Source organism: Barbatula barbatula, assembly GCF_947034865.1.
Source record: "Barbatula barbatula genome assembly, chromosome: 2".
Taxonomy (NCBI): Eukaryota; Metazoa; Chordata; class Actinopteri; order Cypriniformes; family Nemacheilidae; genus Barbatula; species Barbatula barbatula.
This window is the reverse complement of record NC_136767.1, coordinates 31,928,398-31,953,351: the sequence shown is the minus strand read 5'-3', so window position 1 is coordinate 31,953,351 and position 24,954 is coordinate 31,928,398. Positions and strand designations below refer to the sequence as shown.

The window sequence follows — 24,954 nt, the reverse complement described above, 5'->3', positions numbered from 1 at the left end:
CTCTCTCTGTCTGTCTGTCTGTCTGTCTGTCTCTCTCTCTCTCTCTCTCTCTCTCTCTGTCTGTCTGTCTGTCTGTCTCTGTCTCTGTCTCTCTCTCTCTCTCTCTCTCTCTCTCTGTCTATCTGTCTATCTGTCTATCTGTCTATCTGTCTCTCTGTCTGTCTGTCTGTCTGTCTGTCTGTCTGTCTGTCTGTCTGTCTGTCTGTCTCTGTCTGTCTGTCTGTCTGTCTCTCTCTCTCTCTCTCTCTCTCTCTCTGTCTGTCTGTCTGTCTGTCTGTCTGTCTCTGTCTCTCTCTCTCTCTCTCTCTCTCTCTCTCTGTCTATCTGTCTATCTGTCTATCTGTCTCTCTGTCTGTCTGTCTGTCTGTCTGTCTGTCTGTCTGTCTGTCTGTCTATCTGTCTATATGTCTATATGTCTATCTGTCCTATCCGTCTATCCATCTATCCGTCTATCAGTCTATCCGTCTATCCCTCTATCAGTCTATCAGTCTATCCGTCTATCCCTCTATCCATCTATCCATCTCTCTCTCTCGTCGCGCAGTTTCTAAAGCGGCCTGCAGGCGAGCGCTGTGGCGCTGTGTTACTGACGTCATATCCGCTCTGGGCGCCAGCAGCATCTTGTATTCTCAGGCCGGGAAACGATCAAGCGAAGAGAGGAAAACAGAGAGATATTGGCCGCCGAATCTTCATCCATCCTGCCAAGTTTCTCTATCCGGTGGAAATCTAGCGATATAAGTGATCTGAAGTGACAGTTGCACGTTGATTCGGTGAGTTATTTACGCGATGTGAGTCGATATTTGCGGGTTTTCGGCCGGTTTGTCGCAAGATGTCTCCGTGATTCTTTCGCTTTGTTCTGGAGCAGCAGCCATTTTTAATCACCTCACACATCAACAGATCCACACGAAACGCCCGTTAACACGCTGATGACTGAATGTGTGGTCCGATATTAAACACGAGGTCGTCCCGTGGTGCGCGTTATCCCGAAATAAAGCTCGTATCTCCGGCTCTGATGTGTATAATGAGCCGAACTGGCTCACGGCTAATGTCAGTAGCGGTGCTAACAAACACAAGACAGTTACATGAAAATAACTCGCGTCATATTGCGTTCGCTTATTTGTTAGTGTTCACGCTCGTATAGCTTCTTAGAAGTAAATGTTTATGTCGCTCTTATGTGTGTTAAATGATATTTCCGTGGCGTTATGCGGGTCTGTTTACATCTCGTATGCTAACCGATTTTAACACCGCTGATAGATTTTATTTGTTGTTTTTATATCGCGAGTTGAGAGAATGTTTTAAAATCACGTGTGTTTATTTATATAAGATGTTTATGAGGTCATTTGAGTGATGGATTGTCTATACTGACATGATTTGGTGTTGCTTTACATCGTCATATATCACCGTCCGTTACCACAGATGTTTCGTGTTTATGTTTTTCTCTCGAAATAAATATTATCTGTCTGTATTTCACACTAAGAAGCTGCTTTCTGTCTGTCTGTTTGTTTGTTTGTTTGTTTGTTGTGTGTGTCTTTGCTAAAGAGTCCCGGGTGCTTTCTGAAGTCCTTGATTTGACATACAAGTATAACTGCACATGCGAAACAATCATAATCTTATATTCTATATAGTGACATTGTGTGTAGATATGAATACTTTTGTCCAGTTGGTTTGTTTGGGACTATTGTAGAAATGATGTATATATATGTGTGTGTGTTTATATATCAAACTCAGTGACACAATACAGTTATATTGTCACATGTTTCAGCGCTTCATCTGTGTCACAAAGTGTCAAGCTTGACTAGGGCTGTCACAATAATGAAATAATTATTATTTGACGTAATCCCAATAATCTGTATTTTTAGAAACCAACGGCGATCTGCAGTAAATGGTGCATTTTACATCCCACAGTCCTTGATCCGCACTCACATCTCCATCATTTGAGTTGGATTTACTTTGTGTTTTTTGTATTGATTTGTTTTGTTAAAGGGATTCCAGACTTGCTGCGTGTGCACAGTAAAACAGCACCATCCTCATATCTCAGATATAGTTTGAGTGTCTTTTATCTCCGTTGAATCAATTAGGGCTGTGCAATTACTCGGAAATTAATCGCAATTTTGGCCTTCAACAATTACAAAAACAAAATAATCGAGGCAAAACAATTTTTGTGCCGCATTCCATTTTGCAAGGATCCTCTCTTTTCTTGTAGTATAAATCCACGACGCGCCACTTTCCTTTACAGTGGATCAGCTGTGCTATTTCTGAACATGGTATTTTTCGGTAGAATTCGCATCTTAAAAGAAAAGTTTTAAGTCAAGTCAGCTTTATTTATATAGCGCTTTTTACAATTTTCATTGTTACAAAGCAGCTGTACAAGAAACACATTGACTATAAGTAAAACATAAAAGGTTATGGAAGACACAGGTCAAATATCAGACACACAATAAATTCCTATATGCAGTGTTAAATAAGACTATCAAGTTTTAACATTGTTCTATGTTAGTTTAAAGTAAACGAGTAATCGTGTTAAATAAGCAGGATCTCAATATTGGGCAAGATAATCTGGATTATGATTTTTGTCACAATCGAGCAACCCTAGAATAAATTTGTGGCCATTAATTTTTATACTGTCGAAGCTTTAAAATGGACCAGGGCTCAACAATAAGGACTGCCCGATTGGCCCAGGGCCAGCATGAGAGACCCTCGGGCCAGTTGACAGACATGTCACTTGGCCGATCGGGCCATGGCTGTATCGTAACGAAAGTTTATGATTTGCACATTTTTATGACTTGCCTAATTAAATATTCTCTAAAAGCAGAACTTCTGTTCTCAATGGGTGTTCGAAGTATGGTCGCGGACAGAAAGTTCGGACTCAGACAACGTACAAAAGGCTGAATTGAGTTTTCTTTCACGTCGTCTTACTATTGCACATAAAATGATGCGAAAATGCCCATAATAGTAGTTATCCTTGTAAATCCATCACAATTTGGTAACAAAACGCATGTTTGAGTCTGAACAGCTCCTGACAGGTTAAATTAGGGCGGAACGATAAATCGTGATTCCCATTCAAACCATGACTCAATTGCTGTGGCTGTCGCGATTGTGTCAAGGCTAAGATTGTTTTATGAGCAGCTTGTTCGTGAAGTACGGCTCTGTGATATGTGGGAAACACTGCTCCATCTGAAAGCACTGTGCGTTTGAGCGCTTAAAGCGTGCATTTAAAAAAGTAACACCCGTAAGACATCATCATTATAAATATACTTTATTATCATGAAAATACATGAGGAGGCTTGAAAAACAGTGATGGAAATATTACAATGTATTTTTTTCTTTAGTGAAAATAAATTAAGGTTTTTTATGGAAACATCCCAGAATTATTCTCCATATAGTGGACTTCAATGGACTCCAAACGATTGAAGGTCATAAAAAGTTTCAAAGGGCTTTAAACGATACCAGACGATGAATAAGGGTCTTATCTAGCCAAACGACAGAGTCAATGTTTACAAGTTGAACATGCAAATAATAAGTCAAACCGAGTTTACAAAAAATTTAGTTAAAAGCTAAAACAATGATGTCGGACGATTTTGAACTTGGAGGAGAAGATAAGAGAGATTTTTTTCACCTTGCCAAAGTCAAGCATGACCTCGTCAACGTAATCACGTGAAGTTGTGAATACGCTTCGTGTTTATAAAGCATATACATTTTTTTGTTTAGAAAAGAACTGATCGTTTAGCTAGATCGATACTTATTCATCGTCTGATATCATTTGAAGCTGCACTGAAACAGTAATTTTGACCTTCAACCGTTTGGAGTCCATTGAAGTCCACTTTATGGAGAATAACCTGGGAATGTTTAATCAAAAACCTTTTTTTATATATATAGTTGAAAATAAATTAATACATCTTGGATGACAACAGGGGTGAGTAAATTATCAGGAAAATGTATGTTGAAAGTGAACAATTCCTTTAAGGCCATTGCACATTGAGTCATTCAAAAATAAATACAACCTCACGTTGTGCCAATCTCATTTACATGCTGCTTCCAATATTTTTATCCCTCATAAACAATATTCGGACTGGTTCGAATTTCAGCTTTTTCCGCAATAGTAGCAAGCATTTAGAGCATTTAAAGATGGCGTACAAACGAGCGCCAAATAAGAAAAACGCATACGAAAATTTCAGACTGTATGTTCAAAGACCTTAACAATTCATAATTAGGCTAACTGAAGGATCAGTTCAGAAATAAAATAAATGTCGTCATTTACACAGTCATGCCATCCTACAATTGCTTTTCTTCATCAACACAAATTGGGTTTTTGTAGGAGATATGTTGTCTTTTGTTGACTCCAATGAGATGATGTCCAGTCAACATGTATTGGGTGAACTATGCCTTTAAAAATATTGTCTGTGTTAGTTATTCTACATTCAGATATCAATGGCTGTATTGATGTTACTTGTTTTTTGATGCTGTGACTTTCCCTAATATTTCACACGTACTGTTAAAAAGGTCTGCAAGAATTGAGCAGCGCGCATCTGGCTTTTCTTTAACTCCGCTGCAGGTGTATGCCTTTAAGCAATGCCAAGGTCATGCCTTCAAGTCCCAGAAACACACACACACATGGATCAGATGTACAGATGGAAAGCACTTGGTTGCTAGAAGTTTTTTATTATGGAAATAGGTTTTTTATTTGAGAAACAATATGCATTCCTCAAGTCCACTAGAAGACCCTTTGGATTACATGAATGTAAATGGCCATCTCACGGCCTGAAATATCTTGCTTGGGTTTCTTATGGTGTTAATTAAAGTTCATTGCGCTTCGGCTGGTCTTTATCTCAGTTTATTAGAGCTGATTATGATTCTTTTTTGCGGTCCTTGAAGTGTACTAACTCTACTTGTCTGAGCATGTTCTTTCCTCGTGTGCTTTTATAGAAGATTATATAGTTTGGTTGCGTTGAAGCGAGTATAAAAGCTGAGTGTGCTGAAACAGTCTATTCATGTTGTGTGTGTTCATCCACAGAAACAGACGGTACTAAGGACGAGGTGCAAAGACAAATTTCCATACTCGATGACATTACATCGCAATGTCCGATCGTTTGGGGCAAATAACCAAGTCCAAGGATGGGAAAAGCAAGTATTCCTCGCTCAGCCTATTTGACAAGTACAAAGTAAAGTCAATAGAAACTCAGAAAACCACAGGTGAGATGTTACCTCCACGACACCCTTTTACATGACCACAAATGAAGTGTTTATTTAGACTGTTTATAACCATGTTTACAAGAACAGTTCACCCAAATCAAATCTGTCCGTATTTACTTGCCCTTGCGTTCTGAACCAGTTGGCCAAAAACCGCAAAATAAAAGTATCCCACACTAGCTCAAGTTTGGCTCGTATGTGAAATTCATATACCATGATATCAAGGTTTGACCTTCAGGTTAGGAAACGTTATAGTTTCTTAAGGTTTGGCTGAACTAGTCTCTTCCTCAATATGACTATATATCTGTGTGTCGACGCTCATGTCTCTCGCTGTGCAGTTGTTGCACGACATGGCTTACAGAGTCTTGGAAAAGTGGCCACTGCCCGGCGTATTCCCCCTCCCGCTCACCTGCCGAGTCTGAAGTCTGAGAATAAAGGAAACGATCCCAACGTGTTTATCGTGCCCAAAGACGGTACAGGATGGGCAAACAAGCAGGATCAGCCCGAACAGAAGAGGTGAGACCCAGTGCTCCGTCTGTCCATCACGCTCTCGTTACTAAAACAATTCTAGGAAGTGTGCATGGGTGTATTAAAGCTTGTGGAAGTCATTTGATCTTCATGCCAGGGATTGTGGTGTGTGTGTCTGATGCACGTGGAAGTCACAGAGTTTGTGTCATTTACAGCAGGTTGTATTGTGAGAGACGCACGTCTGCGACAAAACAAATTAAACGCAACTTATAACTTGACAGTCTGTGATCTGTGGTTATCTTGTTTATTTAGATTTACATGTTCTTGGTAAGAAAAACCAGCATCTAGGCCTATTTTACAAAGTCTGTTCACAGCGGAGAGAACGCACTGCTCTCCTCTAACTCTCGGTAACAAAACACAGATCTGACAAGAATATCTTTTTATAATTTTTTAAATAAATAAAGTAAACATTCTTGATACATCATGCCGAGTGTTAAGATCCTAAATACAAAGATGGAGCCATTGTAATGCTTGTTGATTGTTGTAGTTCTTCGGAGGAAAATACAGGCTTTTAAGTAGCCTACATTTCATGTGTCAAGTTGTTGAAATCACCATTAGAAAATATATATACGATTTCTAATGAACTTATTTACAAAGAACAACCGCTCCATTCAAGTTATTGTAATAAATACATTTATATTAAATGATTAACATAAATGTATGTGTGAAGTTGCTATTTTATATACACAAAGTTGATTTTAGGGAGAACTTTAAACTATAAATAAATAGCGTGTGTGCAATTAATTGCAGTTAATCACACGGAAAGGGTGCAATTAATCGCGATTAAAAATGTTAACCCTAATATCAACATTAAATACATGAATGTATGTTGATTATTGTGACTCATGATAAGCAGTAGATTTTTTATCTCTGAACGCAGGTTTGTTTCTCTCTGGTCTGATAATATCCAAATTATTTGTTTTCTCCAGTTCCGTTGCATCTTCAGCTCAGCTGCTGGAGTGGCAGCCGCCGCCGGCTTCACAGAAATCTGTGTCCAATCTTCAGAAGCCCACACCCATAACCCTCCAGGAGGTACCACACGGTCTCCTTCATGTTTATTTTACAGTCATGAATGTTACTGTAAAGTTTCTATCGTGATAGTACAGAGACGTCTGTGAGAATTGTGTGTTTTTTGTTTCTCCAGAGCACAAGTTCAGGTGGACCAAAGCAATGGGCACAGCTCAATGGAAAAGCAGCAGATCCGGATGGTAACGATGCAGCGTTTCTAATGCAGCGTTTGGATTTGAATAGTTGAGCTTTCATCGTGAATGAAGTCACCTCCTGCTGTTTTAAAGGAGAAAGGTTTCCTTTTGCATCTGTTGCAGGTTTAAAGGCCTCAAGCCGACTGCAGCCCTTCTCTCACGAGGAATTTCCGACGCTGAAAGCAGCAGGAGAACAGGACAAGGTTGGCAAGGAAAGAAGCGTCTACGATCCGTCGTATGGGCCCGGACCAAGCCTCCGCCCGCAGAGTGAGTCCAGCCCAGCGAGGCCGTGTATGACACTTGCCGCTGTGAGCTGTTTGATCGACAGCCATGGTTTCAGAGACACGTTGTTTCCGTGATGTTAATTTCTCTCTTTCACTGTCAGATGTGTCAAGTTGGAGGGAGGGTGGTGGGAGGAACCTGCAGCCCTCGGGACAGTCTGCTGCTCTCTCCTGCGAGACGGAGAACAAGAACAATAGCTCAGCAGAGACCAGCGCTCCTCCCCCCTCCTCCACTTCCTCCACCACCGCCTCCACTCAGCCCGCTGAATCTAAGGAGCCGTCGCTGCGGCCCGCTCAGCCCGTACGCCGAGTAACTCCATCAGCCCTCCAGTACCAGCACCAGCACCACACCACCACCACCTACCATGACATGCTGCCTGCCTTCGTGAGTGTCTGCCTCGTACAAATGCCACTCCTACAGAATCTGTCATGGCTTAGTGACAGCGTTTTAATGTGCTTGCTGTTTGTTTATCAGATGTGCCCTAAAGAGACCCGTGAGACCCCGGGCTCCTCTGATCACGGCCCCACCGCTGTGGTGGCCCCTGTGCACTTTGATTCGCGCTTCAGATCGGCGTTTCCCGCACAAGAGCCTGTCAAGTAAGTTGTGCTCTAATCGGTCACGCCCCGTGTCGTTAACGTTCACTCAAAATAATTACATTTATATTTCTTATGCAGTGGTGAGTTAAGAAGAGAGAACAGATACCCCCGCATGCCCCCACGACCCTCCGCTCGACCCGTCCGCCGCATAGGAGATCGAGCCCCTCGTCCTGCCATTATCAACCCCGATGACCTGAAAGACCTGGATGAACTGGACAACGACTGTGAAGATGGCTGGGCAGGCAAGGGCTCGCTGTTTTACTACAACACCAGATGTCTTGAGGAAACATCTTTGTTAATTTCTCACTGGTCGACTATTTGTTGTTCTTCAGGTCTCCATGAGGAAGTGGATTACAGCGAGAAGCTCAAGTTCAGCGATGATGAGGAAGATCGCTTGCCGTGTGTGAAGAATAAGATCTGGTGAGTGTTGTACTGTACTGTGTAACATAGTGTGTGGTTGAAGTGCATTTGTGGTGTAAACAGCATGTTTTGTTGGTGTTGCTCAGGGATGATTGGGACAGCCATCAGGAACACAGGTTATCTCAGAGCTCAGGAGAAGTTGAGGAGGAGGCATATTTGCGCCAGTCCAGAAAGACCAACGGACGATTCTCCTCTGCCGAGTCTCAGGTAACTGCGAGGCACTGGTTGATAGAGAGATGTTGTGTTCTTGACAAATCATCTACCTTATGTGCCACATAACGAGGAAGATGAGGATACATCCATGGATTTTAGAGCTCTTAACTAGGGCTGGGCGATTAATCGAAAAGCAACCGAAACCGACATTGAAAAATGACGTCGGTTAGAGCTTCTTAATGTCGGTTTCGATTGCTTTACCTTTAATATCAATGTCGACGCGTGCCATTTTACCTCACTTTTCTTTTTACCTGAGCAAAGGAGACTTCAAATATTACATTTATGTTGGTCATACACATATGTTAGACATTATTAGAAACTAAATTGTCTACTTTTACGCATGTACGCGAACAATAACATCAAAGCGTTGTTATTTTGTAAAATAAAGAAACTAAACAGGGCGCTTTATCAGTCGTCTCTACTCTGCTCACAGAAGTAATTTCTGAAATGCGGCACTGATCCAAAACTGCAAATACTACACACAAACAGGCAGGACTGATATCTCCAGGCAGGGTCCTAAAGTACACCTGATTTCTCACAACACGTGCAGACAGACAATTTGCTGATTTGTTGTGTTTGTTCTCCTGTCTTCTGAGGAAATGTTCAAAAAATAAACCTTTAGTTGGGCATATTTACACTAGAAACCTTGTCGGTGATCTACGTGGGCAACAAAACTAATAACAAAACAAAATAATCGTTTGGAATTCTGATTTTGTGCCAAATCGCCCAGCCCTCCTCATATCAGTGTCTGTTGTCGATGTATTTCAGCACCAGCAGAAGACGAGTGTAAACTGCGAGTCTGCAGAGTTGCCAGAGGAACCTCAACGTCAGGCACCTTCCCGTGGGAAGTTCGTCCCTGCTGATGTCTCTGAAGCGGTGGAGAGGGCCCGCAGGCGGCGCGAGGAGGAGGAGAGGAGAGCTCGTGAAGAGAGGCTGGCTGCCTGTGCGGAAAAACTAAAAAAACTGGATGAGAAGTTTGGCAAGACCGAGAAACTTGCACGTGCAGAAACGCAGAAAGAGGACAAGGAGCCGACGCAGTCTCCAACCAGGAAGTCATCTAAACCGCAGCAGGACAGCTGGCAGTATTCCACTAAAGGTACAACTTGTGACACGCAGCTGTTTAATTCTACTTTCAATAATTTGCTTTACTCAATGATCAATGTTCTGCAGAAGTGTCTGATACACCTGCAGAGGCATCCAGTCAGGATTATAAGGATGAAGGTTATTATCAAAATGAGGATGAGGATGATTGTGTTGAAGCCACCTCACCCGTCCCAGATTACACCCGGCACCAGAAGCCAGTTCCACCTCGATTTCAAAAGCAGCAGCAACAGCAGCAGCAGCAGGTAAGTCGCTTACATGTGATGAAGAGGCTAATGTTGGTGGAACTTGCCCGTAGTTAATGTGATGAACACAGGTCGCGTTAACCGTAAATTATCTGTCATTGACTGATTTTATTTGACTAGTGATGGAAAATCTGAAGGCCAACCGTCATTTTGACGGATTACAATAGTGGCAATTTGTAATTTCCCTTCGTTAGACATGAACAACCTCTGTGAACATATCTATCATGTGTCTTTAGTGGTATTAGAGCTACTCTTGTTTGGTTCCACCTCTTGCATCTCATGTTGTGTGTGTGTTGTTTGTTTTCTAGGAACAGATTTATAAAATGTCATCATGGCAACAGTCGGGTCACCCCTCCCAATCCAACTCTGCTCAGAGAGGTTTTTATCCTGCTCATGTGCTGGGCTTTGACCCACGCTGGATGATGATGCCTCCATACATGGACCCGCGCATGGCTCAGGCGTGTTCTCCGGTAGATTTCTACCCTCCTGGGGTTCACACGTCTGGTGAGTAACACAATATAAACTGTAATAAAAAAAATGTCTTGTCCCAGTTTAACCTGTCAAACACCGATTTATTTTCTCCAAGGATTGGTGAAGCCTGTCATTCAGCAGGAGCATCTCCATAGTCCTGGTTCTGCCTCCGATGAAGGCTGCCATCCCAACATGCATCAGGAGAGGAGGACACCATCCGCTGAGCCCTACCAAGTGTGGAGCCAAGACAGCTACTCATCTGCCCGCAGTTTCACCCCACCGTACCAGAGACAGCATGAGATTGGCGACAGGGGTCAGATGGACAACAGGAGCGACAGGGGTCAGATTGGCGACAGGGGTCAGATGGACAACAGGGGCGACAGGGGTCAGATGGGCGACAGGGCTCAGATGGACAACAGGGGCGACAGGGGTCAGATGGGCAACAGGGGCGACAGGGCTCAGATAGACAACAGGGCTCAGATAGACAACAGGGCTCAGATAGACAACAGGGCTCAGATAGACAACAGGGCTCAGATAGACAACAGGGCTCAGATAGACAACAGGGCTCAGATAGACAACAGGGCTCAGATAGACAACAGGGCTCAGATAGACAACAGGGCTCAGATAGAAAACAGGGCTCAGATAGACAACAGGGCTCAGATAGACAACAGGGCTCAGATAGAAAACAGGGCTCAGATAGAAAACAGGGCTCAGATAGAAAACAGGGTTGACAGGGCTCAGATGGGCGACAGGGCTCAGATGGACAACAGGAGCGACAGGTCGTGCTCTAGAAATGACTCTGAGGAGAGAGGTCAAGAGACAGAGGAACTGACTCAAGGATTCCGTCAAGGCAGAAGTTCTGACTTGTCACTCGGGTCCCATGAAGGGAACTCTGCATTGAGCAGGAGTCATCCTGGAGATGGTGAATTCTCAAAATCAGACCACAGAGACGTCTCATCTGGCCGACATCCAAAAGATGACGAGGGGTTCGACAGTAAAGACAAGAGCTATGATTCTGACTTCTGGAGGAAGGACAGCGGTCTGAAGAAAGATGGAGGTGGTCAGGGTCAGTGGTCAGACCAAGGTTCAAGCAGCAGCAGTAGCATTAGCCAACCGTCCGAGCCCAGTGGCAGAAGTCTCAGAAGAACCGGACCCATCAAGAAACCTGTGCTGAAACCCTTGAAGGTTGAAGAGAAAGAGAACGAGAAGCCCAAATCTGAACCTGAGGAGAAGCCTGTCCCGTACCGACTGGAGAAAGAAGTTGTCACCAACGTCTATGATCTGAAGAAAGATGCCCCGCCTCTGTCTAACAGACACTCCGCCTCACAATACGTCACATCTGTCGAGGATGAACAAGTTGAACCTCCAAAAGTTGAGAGAATGAGCAACCCGCCTGTAGAGCCACACAAGGAGAACTATTGGGACAGTGTGAAGTCTCAGTCTGTAGACAGCTCTGATAGCAGAGAGCCACCGGCACCACGCCGCAACAACTGGATATTCATTGATGAAGAGCAGGCATTCGCCGGGACCAGGGGAGTGGGCAGAGGACGTGGACGGGGCTTCAGAGAGTTCAGTTCTCGTGGCGGAGCTCGTGGAGGCCGTAACGACAACAGAGGAGCCTACAACAACACCCAGAGAGCAAGGGGCCGTGGAGGTCGGGAGTTTCGGAGCGAGGACCCACAGAGAGGTAAACCGCGCAGACGCAACGTCAGCGAGACGCACAGCGAGGCCTCAGAGTATGAGGAGCTACCCAAACGTCCGCGACAGAAGGCCTCTGAGAACGGAGAGGCTCCGTACCCCGTCCCCGGAGATGTAAAGAGGGCCGACAGAGAATCGTGGCGATCCAACAAGGTCTACACGGAAGATCCTAGTGCTCACGGCGATTCCAGAGACAAGACCAAGCCGTCTAGAGTGTTTGGAAGGTCCTTACCCCCTCGTCTCAATGCCGGATACAACCGTGGATTTGGATCGAGGGACATTTCTACATGGAGAGGACGAGGGAATCAGTTCGGAAGTGGCTCTGTGCAAGAGAACGGGTACAACTTTGTTACAGAAACCTATCCTAAACGGTCATCGGAGCGTGAGGCATTGAAGTACCCCCCGAGATTTACCGGATCCTTCGCGGAGAACGGTGTGGAGGACCAGGAAGGCGGCTACTATCTAGATAACGATAATCCGGACAACCGGCCGTTGAGAAGGCGACGCCCCCCTCGGCAAGATAAACCTCCACGCTTCAGAAGATTACAGCAGGAACGGGAAGTCGGAGGTCAGTGGAACAGTGAGGATTACGTGAACGGAGACTTAACTACTCCGTGGCAGGGTCGCTCTAAGAGTGGAGAGGAGCACTGGCCCAACAACTACTCTGGAGGAAAATCGCAGGAGCTCACGGTTCCGGGCGAGGATTGGGAGACGGGCTCTGAGAACAGCGATTTTAATGACTGGAGGGAGAAACGGGGCGGAGGGCAGCCCGGTGATGTGATGACAGAGGTGGGTCACGGTGATCCATCATCAGAGAAGAGAGAGCTCTCCAAACGAAGTTTCTCTAGCCAGCGCCCGGCTGTGGACAGACAGAACCGGAAGAGTGATGTGTCCATCGAGAACAAGTTAACTCGATCTTCAGACGTTCTGTCATCTGCGGGTCAAAGTAAGAACGAGAGTTGGCAGAACGGCATCTCTAACACAAAGCGGTATGTATGCAAGGTGACACGCATGCCTGTTAGAATAATTGGCAAAAAACATTGACAGCCTTGTATGAACTTTGCTCTCGTTGGTTCTACAGCGGTGTTCCTGAGGACTCTCTGTCAGGTCTGAGCTCAGGCTCTGTGTATATTGTGGAGCAGAGCGAGGACAATCTCTCCACTGAAGCTACAGGGAAGATCATGGAGAAAGATCTAAAAGCAAGAACAATGAAGGGAGACATGACAGAACCGCTGTCTCAGTATGAGCGCAACACTTACCCAGGTAAAACGCATACATGCTAGCTTTAGCCGAAAGTTTTGTCTAAAGGAGAATTTGATGACAGACCGAGCTGAACTGTTGCTCATGTAGTTTGTTCTTGGATTTTCCTCTGCTCACAGTGGAGAGTGACTCTGGAGCGTCTGTGCCGAGTCCAGAGGTGTTCCAGGACGCACTGTCTAAGAAACAACGACGGCCGCAGGAAGACGAGCGCAGACGGAAGGATCAATGCGCTCCAGTGAGTAATCACTCATTCTTTCATTTCATCGTGATTCAATTAGGCCCCTATATCGCACAGAACGCATTTTTGCGGGGAGTGGTGCTTTTTTAATAGTTTTCTGTTAGCAGTGAGCGTTTAGCGAGCTATTTATGTACGCCAGGCACCTTGCGGTTTTGCTGAAGTTGAAAATAAGTCAATTCTTGAGCAGAAAGGATTCTTTTTTTCATTGTCCAATGCCCGGTGCGCCTCGTGTTTTCAAACATGAAGAACTGGTTGGATTTGATCCGCCCCTTAGTCATCAGATGATCGCGATGAGCTGTGTTGCAAAGCTGCTTTACAGAAAACATGACAAAGCAAATAAATACTCCATGCTCCGTCATGTGGTTCACGTCCACAGGTTTCAGTAAAGAACCGAGCAATTGCATCAAAAATGCCTCCACGCTTTGCGAAGAAGCAGGGCAGCATGTCCATCGAGCAACCCGAAGAGACGCTGTCCACGAGCAGCTTAGGAACAGAGATCTGGGAGACGAACAGCACAGGTGAGTCAAATCTGCTTTTTCTGTATGCTGTTAGTCAAGTGTGTCATTTACAGTATATTACAATAATTATGATTATTCAACTCAGATATATTGTTTGTGTTTCTGAAGCCCTGACTGTCCAGTCATCAGGTGGCGATTCGTGGACAAAACAGGTTTCTTACACAGGGAGTGAACCCAATTCAGAGGTAATGATCATTCTGCCTGCAGTCGGGTGATTCTCACGAAATCTGGGCTTCACCATGTCAAACATCATTTTAATGCATTTGTTTCTAAGCATTTTCAATACTTTTACTGACCGTTTAACAACAAAATCTTTAACAACTTTATCTCCAGCATCCCGAACACAAATAAAGCCAAGATGCCTAAGCAAGTTTTTGTTCACCGTACATAATAGGACATCATTTCGTTACACTGTACTTGTATACGTGTAATGACAATAAAATTGAATCTAATCTAATCCGTGACAAATCAAATCATGTATTTTACAATAAATTGTATTGGTAAGGAGCATGAAAAATAAGTTGTGTATAGCGTGACAAGAGGATATTAAGCTTCTATCTAGAAGAATATAAAGGGTATCTGTTAAACGGGTACTGGCAGATGTGTTTCTTCAATATCAGGCATGAACACTTTTTCCTAATACATAAATATTGTGTCAATGAAAAACAAGTGGATCTTCTGCTAGATGTTCCCGACGAAAAATGTTCATTCAAAATATTTTAATTTGATGCTCTTTAAATTACAACATGTAATGCACTCAGACAATCAGTGTTACAGTAATGAGAATTTTAGCCTTCACATACATGAATGGTTAACTCCTTAGTTAAAATGATGAGGTGGAAAACAAAATGTGGTAACACAAAATGATGTTTTCTAATTCAAATCTTTACTGCCATGATGTTTCGCTGGTTTCGTGAGATTGATCCAATCTGATTATATGTAAAAAATATGCATAATCCCAAGAAGACATTTTGCAACATTTGTCTGTCACCATGAAGTATGGTGTCTTATGATGTCACGAGTCGAGTGGCTAGATCTTCACTGGTAGCATCCTGGCACTTTTGTTGTTGTGTTTGTATCAGATGGTGTGTGAGTGGTCTGTGGGTGTGCCGTCTGAGGCTGGCGCTAACATGAACCACTCTCCGGTGTGCCAGGATTCCGACGCAGGACCCGAGCAGAGTAAAGAACACAAGCCGGGACCCATCGGGAACGAGCGCTCGCTGAAGAACCGGAAGGGCTCTGAGGGAATGGAGCGCCTGGAGGGTCCCATCACCCCCGTCAACGGCGTGGACATTCACGTAGACGGCATTATTCCCGTCCCGCCCATAGAATTCGGGGTCAGTGCGAAGGATTCTGACTTCAGCCTTCCTTCGGGGTCCACGCCGGTGCAAGTGTCCAACCCCGTTACTAAGCTTCACAACGCGCTCGCTGGGAACGTGCGTGGGACATATGCTTTAGTTGCTTTGATTCTTGTTTGCACAGCCGGAATGTTTTTTTACAATTTGTTTGTTCGTTCATGTGTGTGTGCAGGCGGGCTTGACTCAGGCCATCCCAATGCTTCGCAGAGATCATCTTCAGCCTGGAATGAACCTCAATCCCCTCAGCTTCCCCACCGCAGACCTCACGCTGAAGGTAACGCCTTTGCACATCTCCAGCTCTCCAACTGTGTGACTAGCTTTCGGTGACGTGGTTTTTATGTACTCGGCAGATGGAGTCTGCGCGGAAGGCGTGGGAGAACTCTCAGGCTCTTCCAGAGCAGGGATCTCCAGGTGCCGCTGTCTCCGGGGCGCAGCCGGCCTGCAGCGTGGGCTCTTCCAGCGGCGTCAGTTATAGCTCGTTCGGAGGAGTGTCTATGCCTCCCATGCCCGTGGCGTCTGTCGCCCCCTCTGTCTCCATGCAAGGTCTGCTCCGCGTCTCATCTTAGATGTTAGCCTCCGTCACATGTGTGTGTTTATAACATGCTCTGATCTGTGTGTCTGTAGGCAGTCACATCCCTCCTCTGTATCTGGATGGTCACGTGTTTTCCAGTCAGCCGCGGCTCGTTTCCTCGTTGACTCAGCAGCCGAACTACCAGCAGGTACACATTCACACACACACACAGTTTCTCTCAGAGATGCATGCGTTTGGTTGCGAACGCTGTTGTAAATAATATTGGTTTCTTTTGTGCGCAGGCCGCTCCTCAGCAGATCCCCATCTCTCTTCACACGTCTCTCCAGGCTCAAGCTCAACTTGGCCTGCGGGGAGCTCTGCCTGTGTCTCAGTCTCAAGAGATGTTCAGCTCCATCCCGCCGTTCAGGTGATTGTTACTTGTCTGTGTATTTACAGTTGAAATGTAGAAAACAGAAATCATCTTAAGGACGGGGTTCACATGAGATACTGATCTTACTCGCCATTTATTTTTAGAACAATTAGTTCAGACAAATTGAGAATTGCACAACTTCCCTTTTTTATTGGTCAGATGCTGCACATTTTGTTTGTAAACTAAAAACATCTTTAAAAATTGCAAAAACCTCTCAACCGACACATAATATGATAGATTTTCAACCGCTAACAGTGAATCGTGACAGCACTACAAATGCACTGCCTCGTGTTGTTTGTCTTTTATGCAGTAATGGGTTTTCTATGGATCATTAATCTGATCTTCATCTCATCGTCTTGTCTTGCAGGTCTCAGGTGTACATGCACCCTAACCTGTCTCAGCCCAGTCCCATGGTGCTCTCTGGAGGGGGTCCTCTCAAAGGACCCTATTCTGCATTTCCAGGCCTTCAGTCAGAGATGGTGAAACAGCAGTCCGGCTCTCACTACCAGCCCATGAACGGCAGTCAGCCGCTGGTGTACGACGGGTCTTTGAATCAGGCCGCTGGGATGGCCACCTCACAGCTCATGGACTCGCAGCTCATCCAGGTAATGGCGTCAGATGTTTTGTTTGAAAGCGCAGGACACGAGAGGCCGTTCGTTACGATGATTTGGGAGTAAATGGAGTGACGTTTCTGGTTGTTGCGTTCAGGTGACAATGCCCATGCCTGGATCTCAGCTGCGATACGGTTCGGCCCAGCAGCATCTCATTCTGCCCCAGTCCATTCAGCTCCAGCAGAGCCAGAATCTGTCTGTGGGTGCTTCGCGTCGGATGATGCCACCCGGCTCTCAGCCTCCAGTCCTGACCAGCAGCAGGGAGGTTAGTGTGAGCGTTCACGAGTACGAGAACGTTGAGCTGAGTTCAGGTTAGCGTCGTTTAACTGATGAGTTTATACGTCTGTCTTGCAGCACTCACAGATGGATATGAAAGGATTCCAGTTCTCTGATAAACACACACACTCACCTGGAATACCCAGCGGCTCTTACAGGTGAGCACCTTTCGCATGCAGACATCATGTTCATTTTACCAGTGCCTTTTTGCACATTGTTGTTTATAGCCTAAAAATGCTCCGTGTGTACTTGCTGCATTAGTATTAGGAATAAGTCTACATGTGTGTGTTAATAGCATTTATTTATTTATGACACACTTTTTAAAGACACACACAATGAATGTCATACACGGTACTTCAGATGTAATATCTTTACACACACACACAGTCTCTCTCTCGGTGTCAGACCCGGTTCTGCCAGCCCCAGTGGGAAGCCCTCAGGAGGCGGCGCTCCTCCATCTATGGCGTCTCTTCAGGGTCATTACACACATCAGGTATCTGTCGTCTTGAGCTCGAGTTGTTTTCAGTGTCGTAAATGTTGAGCACGTGACCCACAACTGATGTTCTCTGTCGGTTTCGGTCCCTCAGGGCAGTATGGTCATGCACATGAGACCTCCCACCAGTGGCCCGTTTCCCAATCCCATCCAACGTCCCATCATGCAGGTCAACAAGACCGTCATCATCCGCTCTCCCCCCTATCCCAGCCCCGGGCGTGAGCCGTCCCGCTCCACGCCCCCCTCTAACCCCGAGCCTCCCGTCAAAGCCCCTGAGGACGGTATGAAGGTGAGCCACCCACTGTGAACATAGGTAATGCCATTTAATTCTTGTTTTCATGCATGTCTCGGTTTTATTATTTAAATTGTTCAATTGCAGTGATGTTTGTTTTTATGGTGATGTGGTTGTTCCTTAAAAACATATTTGATGTATTTAGTGTAAAAATAAGCAGTTTTTTCCTCTAAAAAAGGAAAAACTGCTTTTATTCCAATAAAAAGTGAATAAAATATTTTTTAACTACTCAACTATAGGGAATATGTTGTACATCGCATAATCCTACAGTCTTTTTGAATGTGTAAATCCGCTTTGTGTGAAGTGTTTATTTCTGCGTGTTGTATCTGTGCAGGTGAAGTCTCTGCGTGATGTCAAGAGCTCATCTGTCATTCCCTGCATAATCCAGGATCAGCTCCCAACAGCACAAGTCAAATCTGTTCGAACCGGAGCCATTAAACCACAGTCAGTCAAAGTGGAGGAAGGCAAAGCCTAAACTATGGACCTCATGATCACATGACCCGGCTGTGTGTGGCCATCTCTCGCTCTCTCTCTCACTCTGTACTCCAGGATTAATGCACAGGATCACAAACGCCACAAAACGCCTATTAATAAACATCACATAGAGATATGAATATCTATATATGTGTATACTAATATATATATATATATATATATATATATATATATATATATATCAATATACATGTATAAATATACATATACATAGACACAATAGTTTTTGGACTTGGCGCAGACTTCAAGATTTCAGCTTTATTTATTTACGTTTTATTTGACATTTCAAGTGAAGAATAACTGTCCCATGGCAAACCAATCCTGGTTGCGTTTTGCTCCCTCATCTGAACAGAGAAACACAGTGCGTCTCCTCTTCCAGCCCGTACGTCTCCACACCCGATGCCAAACTGAGCTGCGCGATCGGACTCAACGCTTCCGTCGACGTCAGAAGAAGCGCTAGCGCTGCAGTGTGTGGCTTTATTTTTTACTGAGTACCATGGAGTTTTAATTTTCTTTTTAATATATATGTATAAATATAGTAATCATGCATATTTGCTTATGAAAGAACACCTTTTATTCAATAAAAAAAAAACTTCAAACCCAAATTTGAGGACATTGTTCAATACAAACAAGGAGACGATGGCTTTTTCGTGACGGACTGCTTAATTAAACCTTTTTCTTGTTTTTAACTTTGCTTTTCATGTGCTGTGTAAGTGCATTTGAGTGGCGGCCATGTGTGGAATAAACGTGCAAAACGCTGTTTGCTCTGCTCATCTGAATTCATATGTGGGGTTGTGGGGAGATCTGAGCTCTTGAGAACGTTTTTGCTCCTCTCGTCTGATGACAAGTGTTAGATTTTTGTGTCGTGGTCTACAAAGGAAAAATCATGTTTTTGTGGTTAAGAGCGACACAAACAGTAAAAGGCTCAACTGTCACGTTCACCAGGGTCCAGATGTGTTTATTCATGCTGTCAGCAGATCTTATGGAATTATGGCTCTGAATTCATGTTTTTATTTCAAATGTTGTCGTTGTCTTAAAAGAAAATAAAGTGCACAAAGCAAAGGGTTTTTCCTTCATGACTGTACAGAGAAATATCAGTGTCATTTCTCTTTGGCTGAATGTTGGGTGTTTAAATGCCTTTTCATATGATTTCTGCTGTGATGGTTTTTTTTCACAACATTCATAAACGCTGGCACTGACCGAACACTATATTTTCAATAGCAACTGTTCAGTCACACAACATCTGTAGACGCATATTATTAGTCTTTTGGGTTTTAATATGCCAGCAGTGATTTTTCTTTGACCTTTACTTTAAGGGGCTTTTCAGTGTTGTTCATACTTTTCATGTGTGCTCATACTTGATCTTTTATTGGAAATCTGATAAAAGAGAAATAAAGCTTCCACAAAGAGAGTAAACATTCTTTTTATTTCTGTTGAATGTCATCTAGCTCGGTCAAAATATGTTAGAAAATCTCAAATATATTTGCCATAAATAAAATGGCTGCTAATTACTAATAAAGCTAGCCAGAATTTTCATAATCCAAAAATAGAGAAACCGTTACAATCGTCTGTTCATTTTGCCAGCAATATTTTCTAAAATCATAAAGTAGTTTCAGATTAATTCATTTCATATATACTGTATATCCATGTATTCCTTATTGCTCAGGAGACTGGACAGCATAACACACATTATCAAGACATTGTACAATATTCACTCTTTTTTATTTTTTGATCTGCGATCAGGAACAGTCCTCCTGAAACACTTCCGGTAAAGAAAACGGCAGGTTTTGATGAATATGAACACGCTGACAGTAAATATAATGAGTAAGAAGGCTATGACGTCCAGTAGATAATACTGATACCAGGTCAGTTCATGTGCCTGAACTCTCAGGTGTTTCGCTCCTTTATTCCTCATCACAAACTCGATCCAGAACACGGCCTGATCCAGAGGCTTCATGGGCTGATCGTGATGAATTCTGGACAGCTTCATCATGCTCTCCTTGTACCTTATTAAACAAAGAACATTCTTCAGAATGACAAACAATGAATTTAATATTTAATAAGCAACGCTTTGTGCAATAGAGACATTTGTGACCAAAAGATTTTCAAATGACACTTTTGCTTTCCTTGGGGCTCAAGCCCATGAAGTAATGGAACAACAGTTTCTTCATACTTGAACTTACGTTGTATTATAAATGACAGTGTTGAGAGCGTCCACCAGGTCTTCGGACGTCATGGTGTTGATGTCGAGGACGACAGCGGCTCCTTTGCTTTTCATATGGTTGAGATTATCCGGCTGATCAGCAAACAGTGGTAAACCCACCATAGGAACACCATGATAAACAGCTTCATACAGTCCATTCGTCCCACCGTGAGAAATGAAGGCCTTCGTTTTGGGATGTCCTACGAGATGAAACAAATCTTCATCTCTCTGATGTCACCGGACATAAATCATGTGAAGTAAACACAGGACAACACTTTCTTTACCAAGTAAATCATTCTGTGGGATCCAGTCGTAGAGTTTTGTGTTGGGGGACAGAGTTTCTGGTGTTTTCCCACTGTAACGCCACACAACCTGTGCAAATATACACACAAGGAAACTAAACACTTGCACTGTGGATTTTAACACAGAAATCACAACAGTCAGTTTCATGAAACATTTATTTACAATTATCAGATCATCATTCACAATGCTTCATGGGTTGTATAGTTCACCGCCTCATAAATTCATGTAAAAGTCTTACAGACCTTTTGTGGGATCCGAGCGAGAGCAGAAGCGATCACGTTTGCTCTGTCCATTGTCAGATTATTCACCAAGGTTCCCAATGAAAACACGACAATGCCATGATCTCCTGAACTCTGAACAAGCTCCTCCAGATCCTAACAAACACACGAATACACAAAGACATTTTACATCACTGTAGTTGTTTTCATGAGTTAGAGAAACACACACAGGTCAAGTGTCTTGTATTGCTGTCTGTCAGAGACGTCACCTTTGGAAGAGGTTTGGCAGGTTTGCAGTGTAATCCTCCAACAAATTTAAAATTAGGCATCAATGGTCGCGGATACTCGAAGTCCCAGTAAGTTCTGATCAACCAGATGTCGGCCTTTCCCATCGTCTCACACATGCTTGTGGGTTTACCTGTGACAGACAGAAATAAACTCGCTCAAACATTATGATAAACAATAACAACCCTTCGCATTTAATGCAAAACGTCTCATGTATATACAGCAGTAAACATGCACACACATTCTGAACTGCAGCAAATATTATAGAAACCTTGATCTCTCCTATTTATTGCATATAAGTATTGCATTCTATACATTAAAAATATAAACAATAATCATATCAAAAGACACCAAAATTCAATTTTGATTTCATGGGAAAGCTATCGAAAAGATGGGTTTAGTTTGTATCAATAAATGAAGTATAAAAAACGAGATGGAATCTAGATATCATTTTAACTTTAATCCATAACAACAATTCATTTCATTCACATGTCTGGCGGCATTACGCAACTCGATTCGTATAACGCGTAATTTTCTAGGAATTTCCTATCAAACGCTTTATTGTGAATCAGGTGATGGATGTTCCTTTTGTGTCCACATGTTTCATTTCTTTAAAAGCTGTCCGGTGTTAGAAGAGGTAAGATACACAATCACTCGGACACTTTACTAAACCAACACAAACTTACCTAACACTTGACTGTAGTAGTTATCCAAACTGATGGAGGTCATCCGAAACGCAGCAGAATAAACGCCATACACAATCACATTATTCAGTCTTTCGGTGAAACTCATGTGATCGGTCATCACCGACGGAGGAACCGGGACATAAGAGGGTGGCGCGGGCATCTGTCCGCACGTCCTCTCCATAGAAAACCCCAGAGAAAACCTCAGAGAGATGACGAACGGCAGGTCCAGAACTGCGGCCAGCAGGTCGCTGCAGATGTTCATGGGGTCATAGAAGAGCACGTCAAACTTTAAAGCCTTCAGACGAGCGATCAGTTCCGCGTTACGCAGCATCGCGTCGCACATGGTCCGCTGCATCTCGCGCAGTTTCCCGAGCAGGTCCATGATGTCGAGACCCGTCCGGACCAGGCTCGGTCTGGGGTACTCCGTCCAGATGTTGACCAGCCGTTCGCTCAGACCGTGCAGCTCGTGCGCCTGCATGGACACATTGAAGACCACGAACTGGAAGCGCTCCGGCTGTCTGAAGTCCACGGAGATCGAGGCCGTGCTCACCAGAACCGTCACGCTGTGGTTTCGGTTCAGCAGCTCGTCCACGATGTTACGCATGTTGTACCAGTGACTGTATTCTCCCGGTAACACGAGCACGTTACCGCCGCGCGTAACGCTCGCGAACGAGACGAGGACGACCACGAAAAGTGCGAGCGACATTCCCAAACACGGCGCGGGCGCGCGGTCAGGACATCGAGGCGTAACCCGGAAAAAATGCCTTTCAGATATTAACCACGACACACAGTACACGACGTAGTAATAGAGAACGGTCACTGTGTTAGAGTTCCTAGACCGCAAGAGACGTTGATGGTCCGTCTGATTATTTCTCCCGTGAATAAGTTATCTCTTGGTGACTGAGATCACGCGAAAGACTGCTGCAGAAATGTCTAACGCTACAGTAATGACAGCATACATAAACAACATCAAGATAATAATCAATCTGCTTTCGAGTCAAATAAATAATGAACAAATACATTTATTAAGCATTTATAACATGTGAGTTAAACATGGCTCAAGGGTATTTCGTTAGAATCCCTCGTTTTATTCATGCAGCTTTAAGCATTTGACTTCACATTGTAAATGCTTTATAAAGCATTTGACTTCACGTTATAAATGCTTTATAAAGCATTTGACTTCACGTTATAAATGCTTTATAAAGCATTTGACTTCACATTGTAAATGCTTTATAAAGCATTTGACTTCACATTGTAAATGCTTTATAAAGCATTTGACTTCACATTGTAAATGCTTTATAAAGCATTTGACTTCACATTGTAAATGCTTTATATAGCATTTGACTTCACATTATAAATGCTTTATAAAGCATTTGACTTCACGTTATAAATGCTTTATAAAGCATTTGACTTCACATTGTAAATGCTTTATAAAGCATTTGACTTCACATTGTAAATGCTTTATAAAGCATTTGACTTCACATTGTAAATGCTTTATAAAGCATTTGACTTCACATTATAAATGCTTTATAAAGGGTACCTCAAGGTGAAGCGTTACCGATCTTTTGAATGATGATAAATCTAAATCTAAATCTAATCTAAAGTGTTTTTTTTAACTGTAATACAACTTTCACAGTGAAGTGTCCAACATGTACATCCATTTGTAGGGTTGCGGGTTGTTTTATAAAAAGAAATATAATAACAGGATTTATATTAATCTTAGAAACCTCACGTCATGCTTCTAGGAAATGCAGTTCCTGAGCAGCCATATACAACTTTCATATAAGCTTGTTTTCCTTTTAATTTGTAGTTTGTCACTTTTGTGGTTACTTGCGTCCTTATTTTATAGTTTTCTTACTGCTTTCGTATTGTTTCTTACTTTAGTGGTGAAGCTTTGTCATCGTTCATCTGCTATTGTTTGCTTTCATATTTTCATGGACTTAAAAAACCATCGGACAAAGCCAATGTAGTTTTATAAATAATTAAAGAAACAATGAATTGCACTAAAGTACAGATGACAGTAGCAATCTTGAATTGGACTAGTAAGCATTGATACTTAAAGGGACACTCCTCTCCAAAATGAAAACCTCTGTCTTCACTTATTCTCCCTCATGTTGTTCCAAACCTGTATGTTTCTTTGTTCTGATGAACACAAAGATATGTTAAAAACGTGAAAGAATTTTAGACATCATTGACTGCCAGAGTAGGATTATTTTTTTGTTCTGAAATATCTCAAAAAACAAGATATTTTAAAGAATTTAGTAAAGCTAACAGTTCCAGGGCTCCTATGGCAACCATTGCATTATCCCTACTATGATAGTCAGTGATGTCCCGCAACTGAAAATTGCAAAACGTTTTCCAAATATCTTTGTGTTTAACAGGACAACGGTATTTATATGATTTGTCCTTCTCTGCGTATTCAATTCAGTTAAATAGCCTTTGCATCTTTCTTTGTAAATTAATTGTTGCCCGTCTTCTCGTGATGAATAACCAAATAAGAATTTCATCTTACCAAAGCACATACGACAACAAACGTCCTGATCTTGAATCATTGTCTTAATGATTATGACTGTTCGCTAAGATGACTTAGAATGATAAAAAAACAAGCATTATGCTGTAAAAGTAAAACTAAAAACAAAACTATTTCTTAATGTTTGACAAGCTACTTTATTAATTGTGGGCTTGAAGTAAAAAAGATTGAGATGCACGGGTTTACGATATTTACCAGGTTTTTAACCCCTGTATTCCAATGCAATGAAGAATTATATTTTATTAGTTAATCTCTCTCTCTTACAACCTTCCTCCTCAGCACCCATCCATCACCTACACCATATGGA

At 43.1% G+C, this 24,954-nt stretch overlaps 2 protein-coding genes across 7 annotated transcripts; one reads left to right on the top strand and one right to left on the bottom strand.

Annotated features, from left to right (window-relative positions):
* The first annotated feature begins 624 nt into the window (after window positions 1–624).
* prrc2b (proline-rich coiled-coil 2B) lies at window positions 625–19,829 on the top strand. 6 transcript variants are annotated; one of them, XM_079476892.1, is made up of 30 exons: window positions 625–767; window positions 5,009–5,187; window positions 5,523–5,700; window positions 6,642–6,744; window positions 6,857–6,920; window positions 7,038–7,181; window positions 7,300–7,580; window positions 7,671–7,792; window positions 7,871–8,034; window positions 8,125–8,212; window positions 8,299–8,419; window positions 9,194–9,521; window positions 9,596–9,771; window positions 10,080–10,275; window positions 10,358–12,929; window positions 13,022–13,203; window positions 13,320–13,435; window positions 13,815–13,956; window positions 14,065–14,141; window positions 15,111–15,392; window positions 15,487–15,588; window positions 15,665–15,857; window positions 15,939–16,033; window positions 16,128–16,252; window positions 16,623–16,860; window positions 16,964–17,131; window positions 17,221–17,300; window positions 17,548–17,635; window positions 17,730–17,924; window positions 18,262–19,829. In XM_079476892.1, the coding sequence occupies exons 2-30, from the start codon at window positions 5,073–5,075 to the stop codon at window positions 18,400–18,402; spliced, it is 6,876 nt and encodes a 2,291-aa protein (XP_079333018.1). In that variant the 5' UTR covers window positions 625–767; window positions 5,009–5,072; the 3' UTR covers window positions 18,403–19,829. The 6 variants fall into 6 exon arrangements, with proteins under 6 accessions (XP_079333018.1, XP_079333017.1, XP_079333019.1 ...); XM_079476891.1 differs by having other exon boundaries at window positions 17,530–17,635; XM_079476893.1 differs by having other exon boundaries at window positions 15,039–15,293; window positions 17,530–17,635.
* Window positions 19,830–23,066, bottom strand: LOC306905942 (UDP-glucuronosyltransferase 2A2-like). Its single transcript, XM_079476939.1, has 6 exons — window positions 22,118–23,066; window positions 21,416–21,564; window positions 21,171–21,302; window positions 20,910–20,997; window positions 20,606–20,825; window positions 19,830–20,428 (listed from the first exon to the last, which is right to left on the bottom strand). Exons 1-6 carry the CDS (start codon window positions 22,821–22,823, stop codon window positions 20,134–20,136), a joined length of 1,590 nt encoding a protein of 529 aa, XP_079333065.1. The 5' UTR covers window positions 22,824–23,066; the 3' UTR covers window positions 19,830–20,133.
* Between the last annotated feature and the right edge of the window lie 1,888 nt (window positions 23,067–24,954).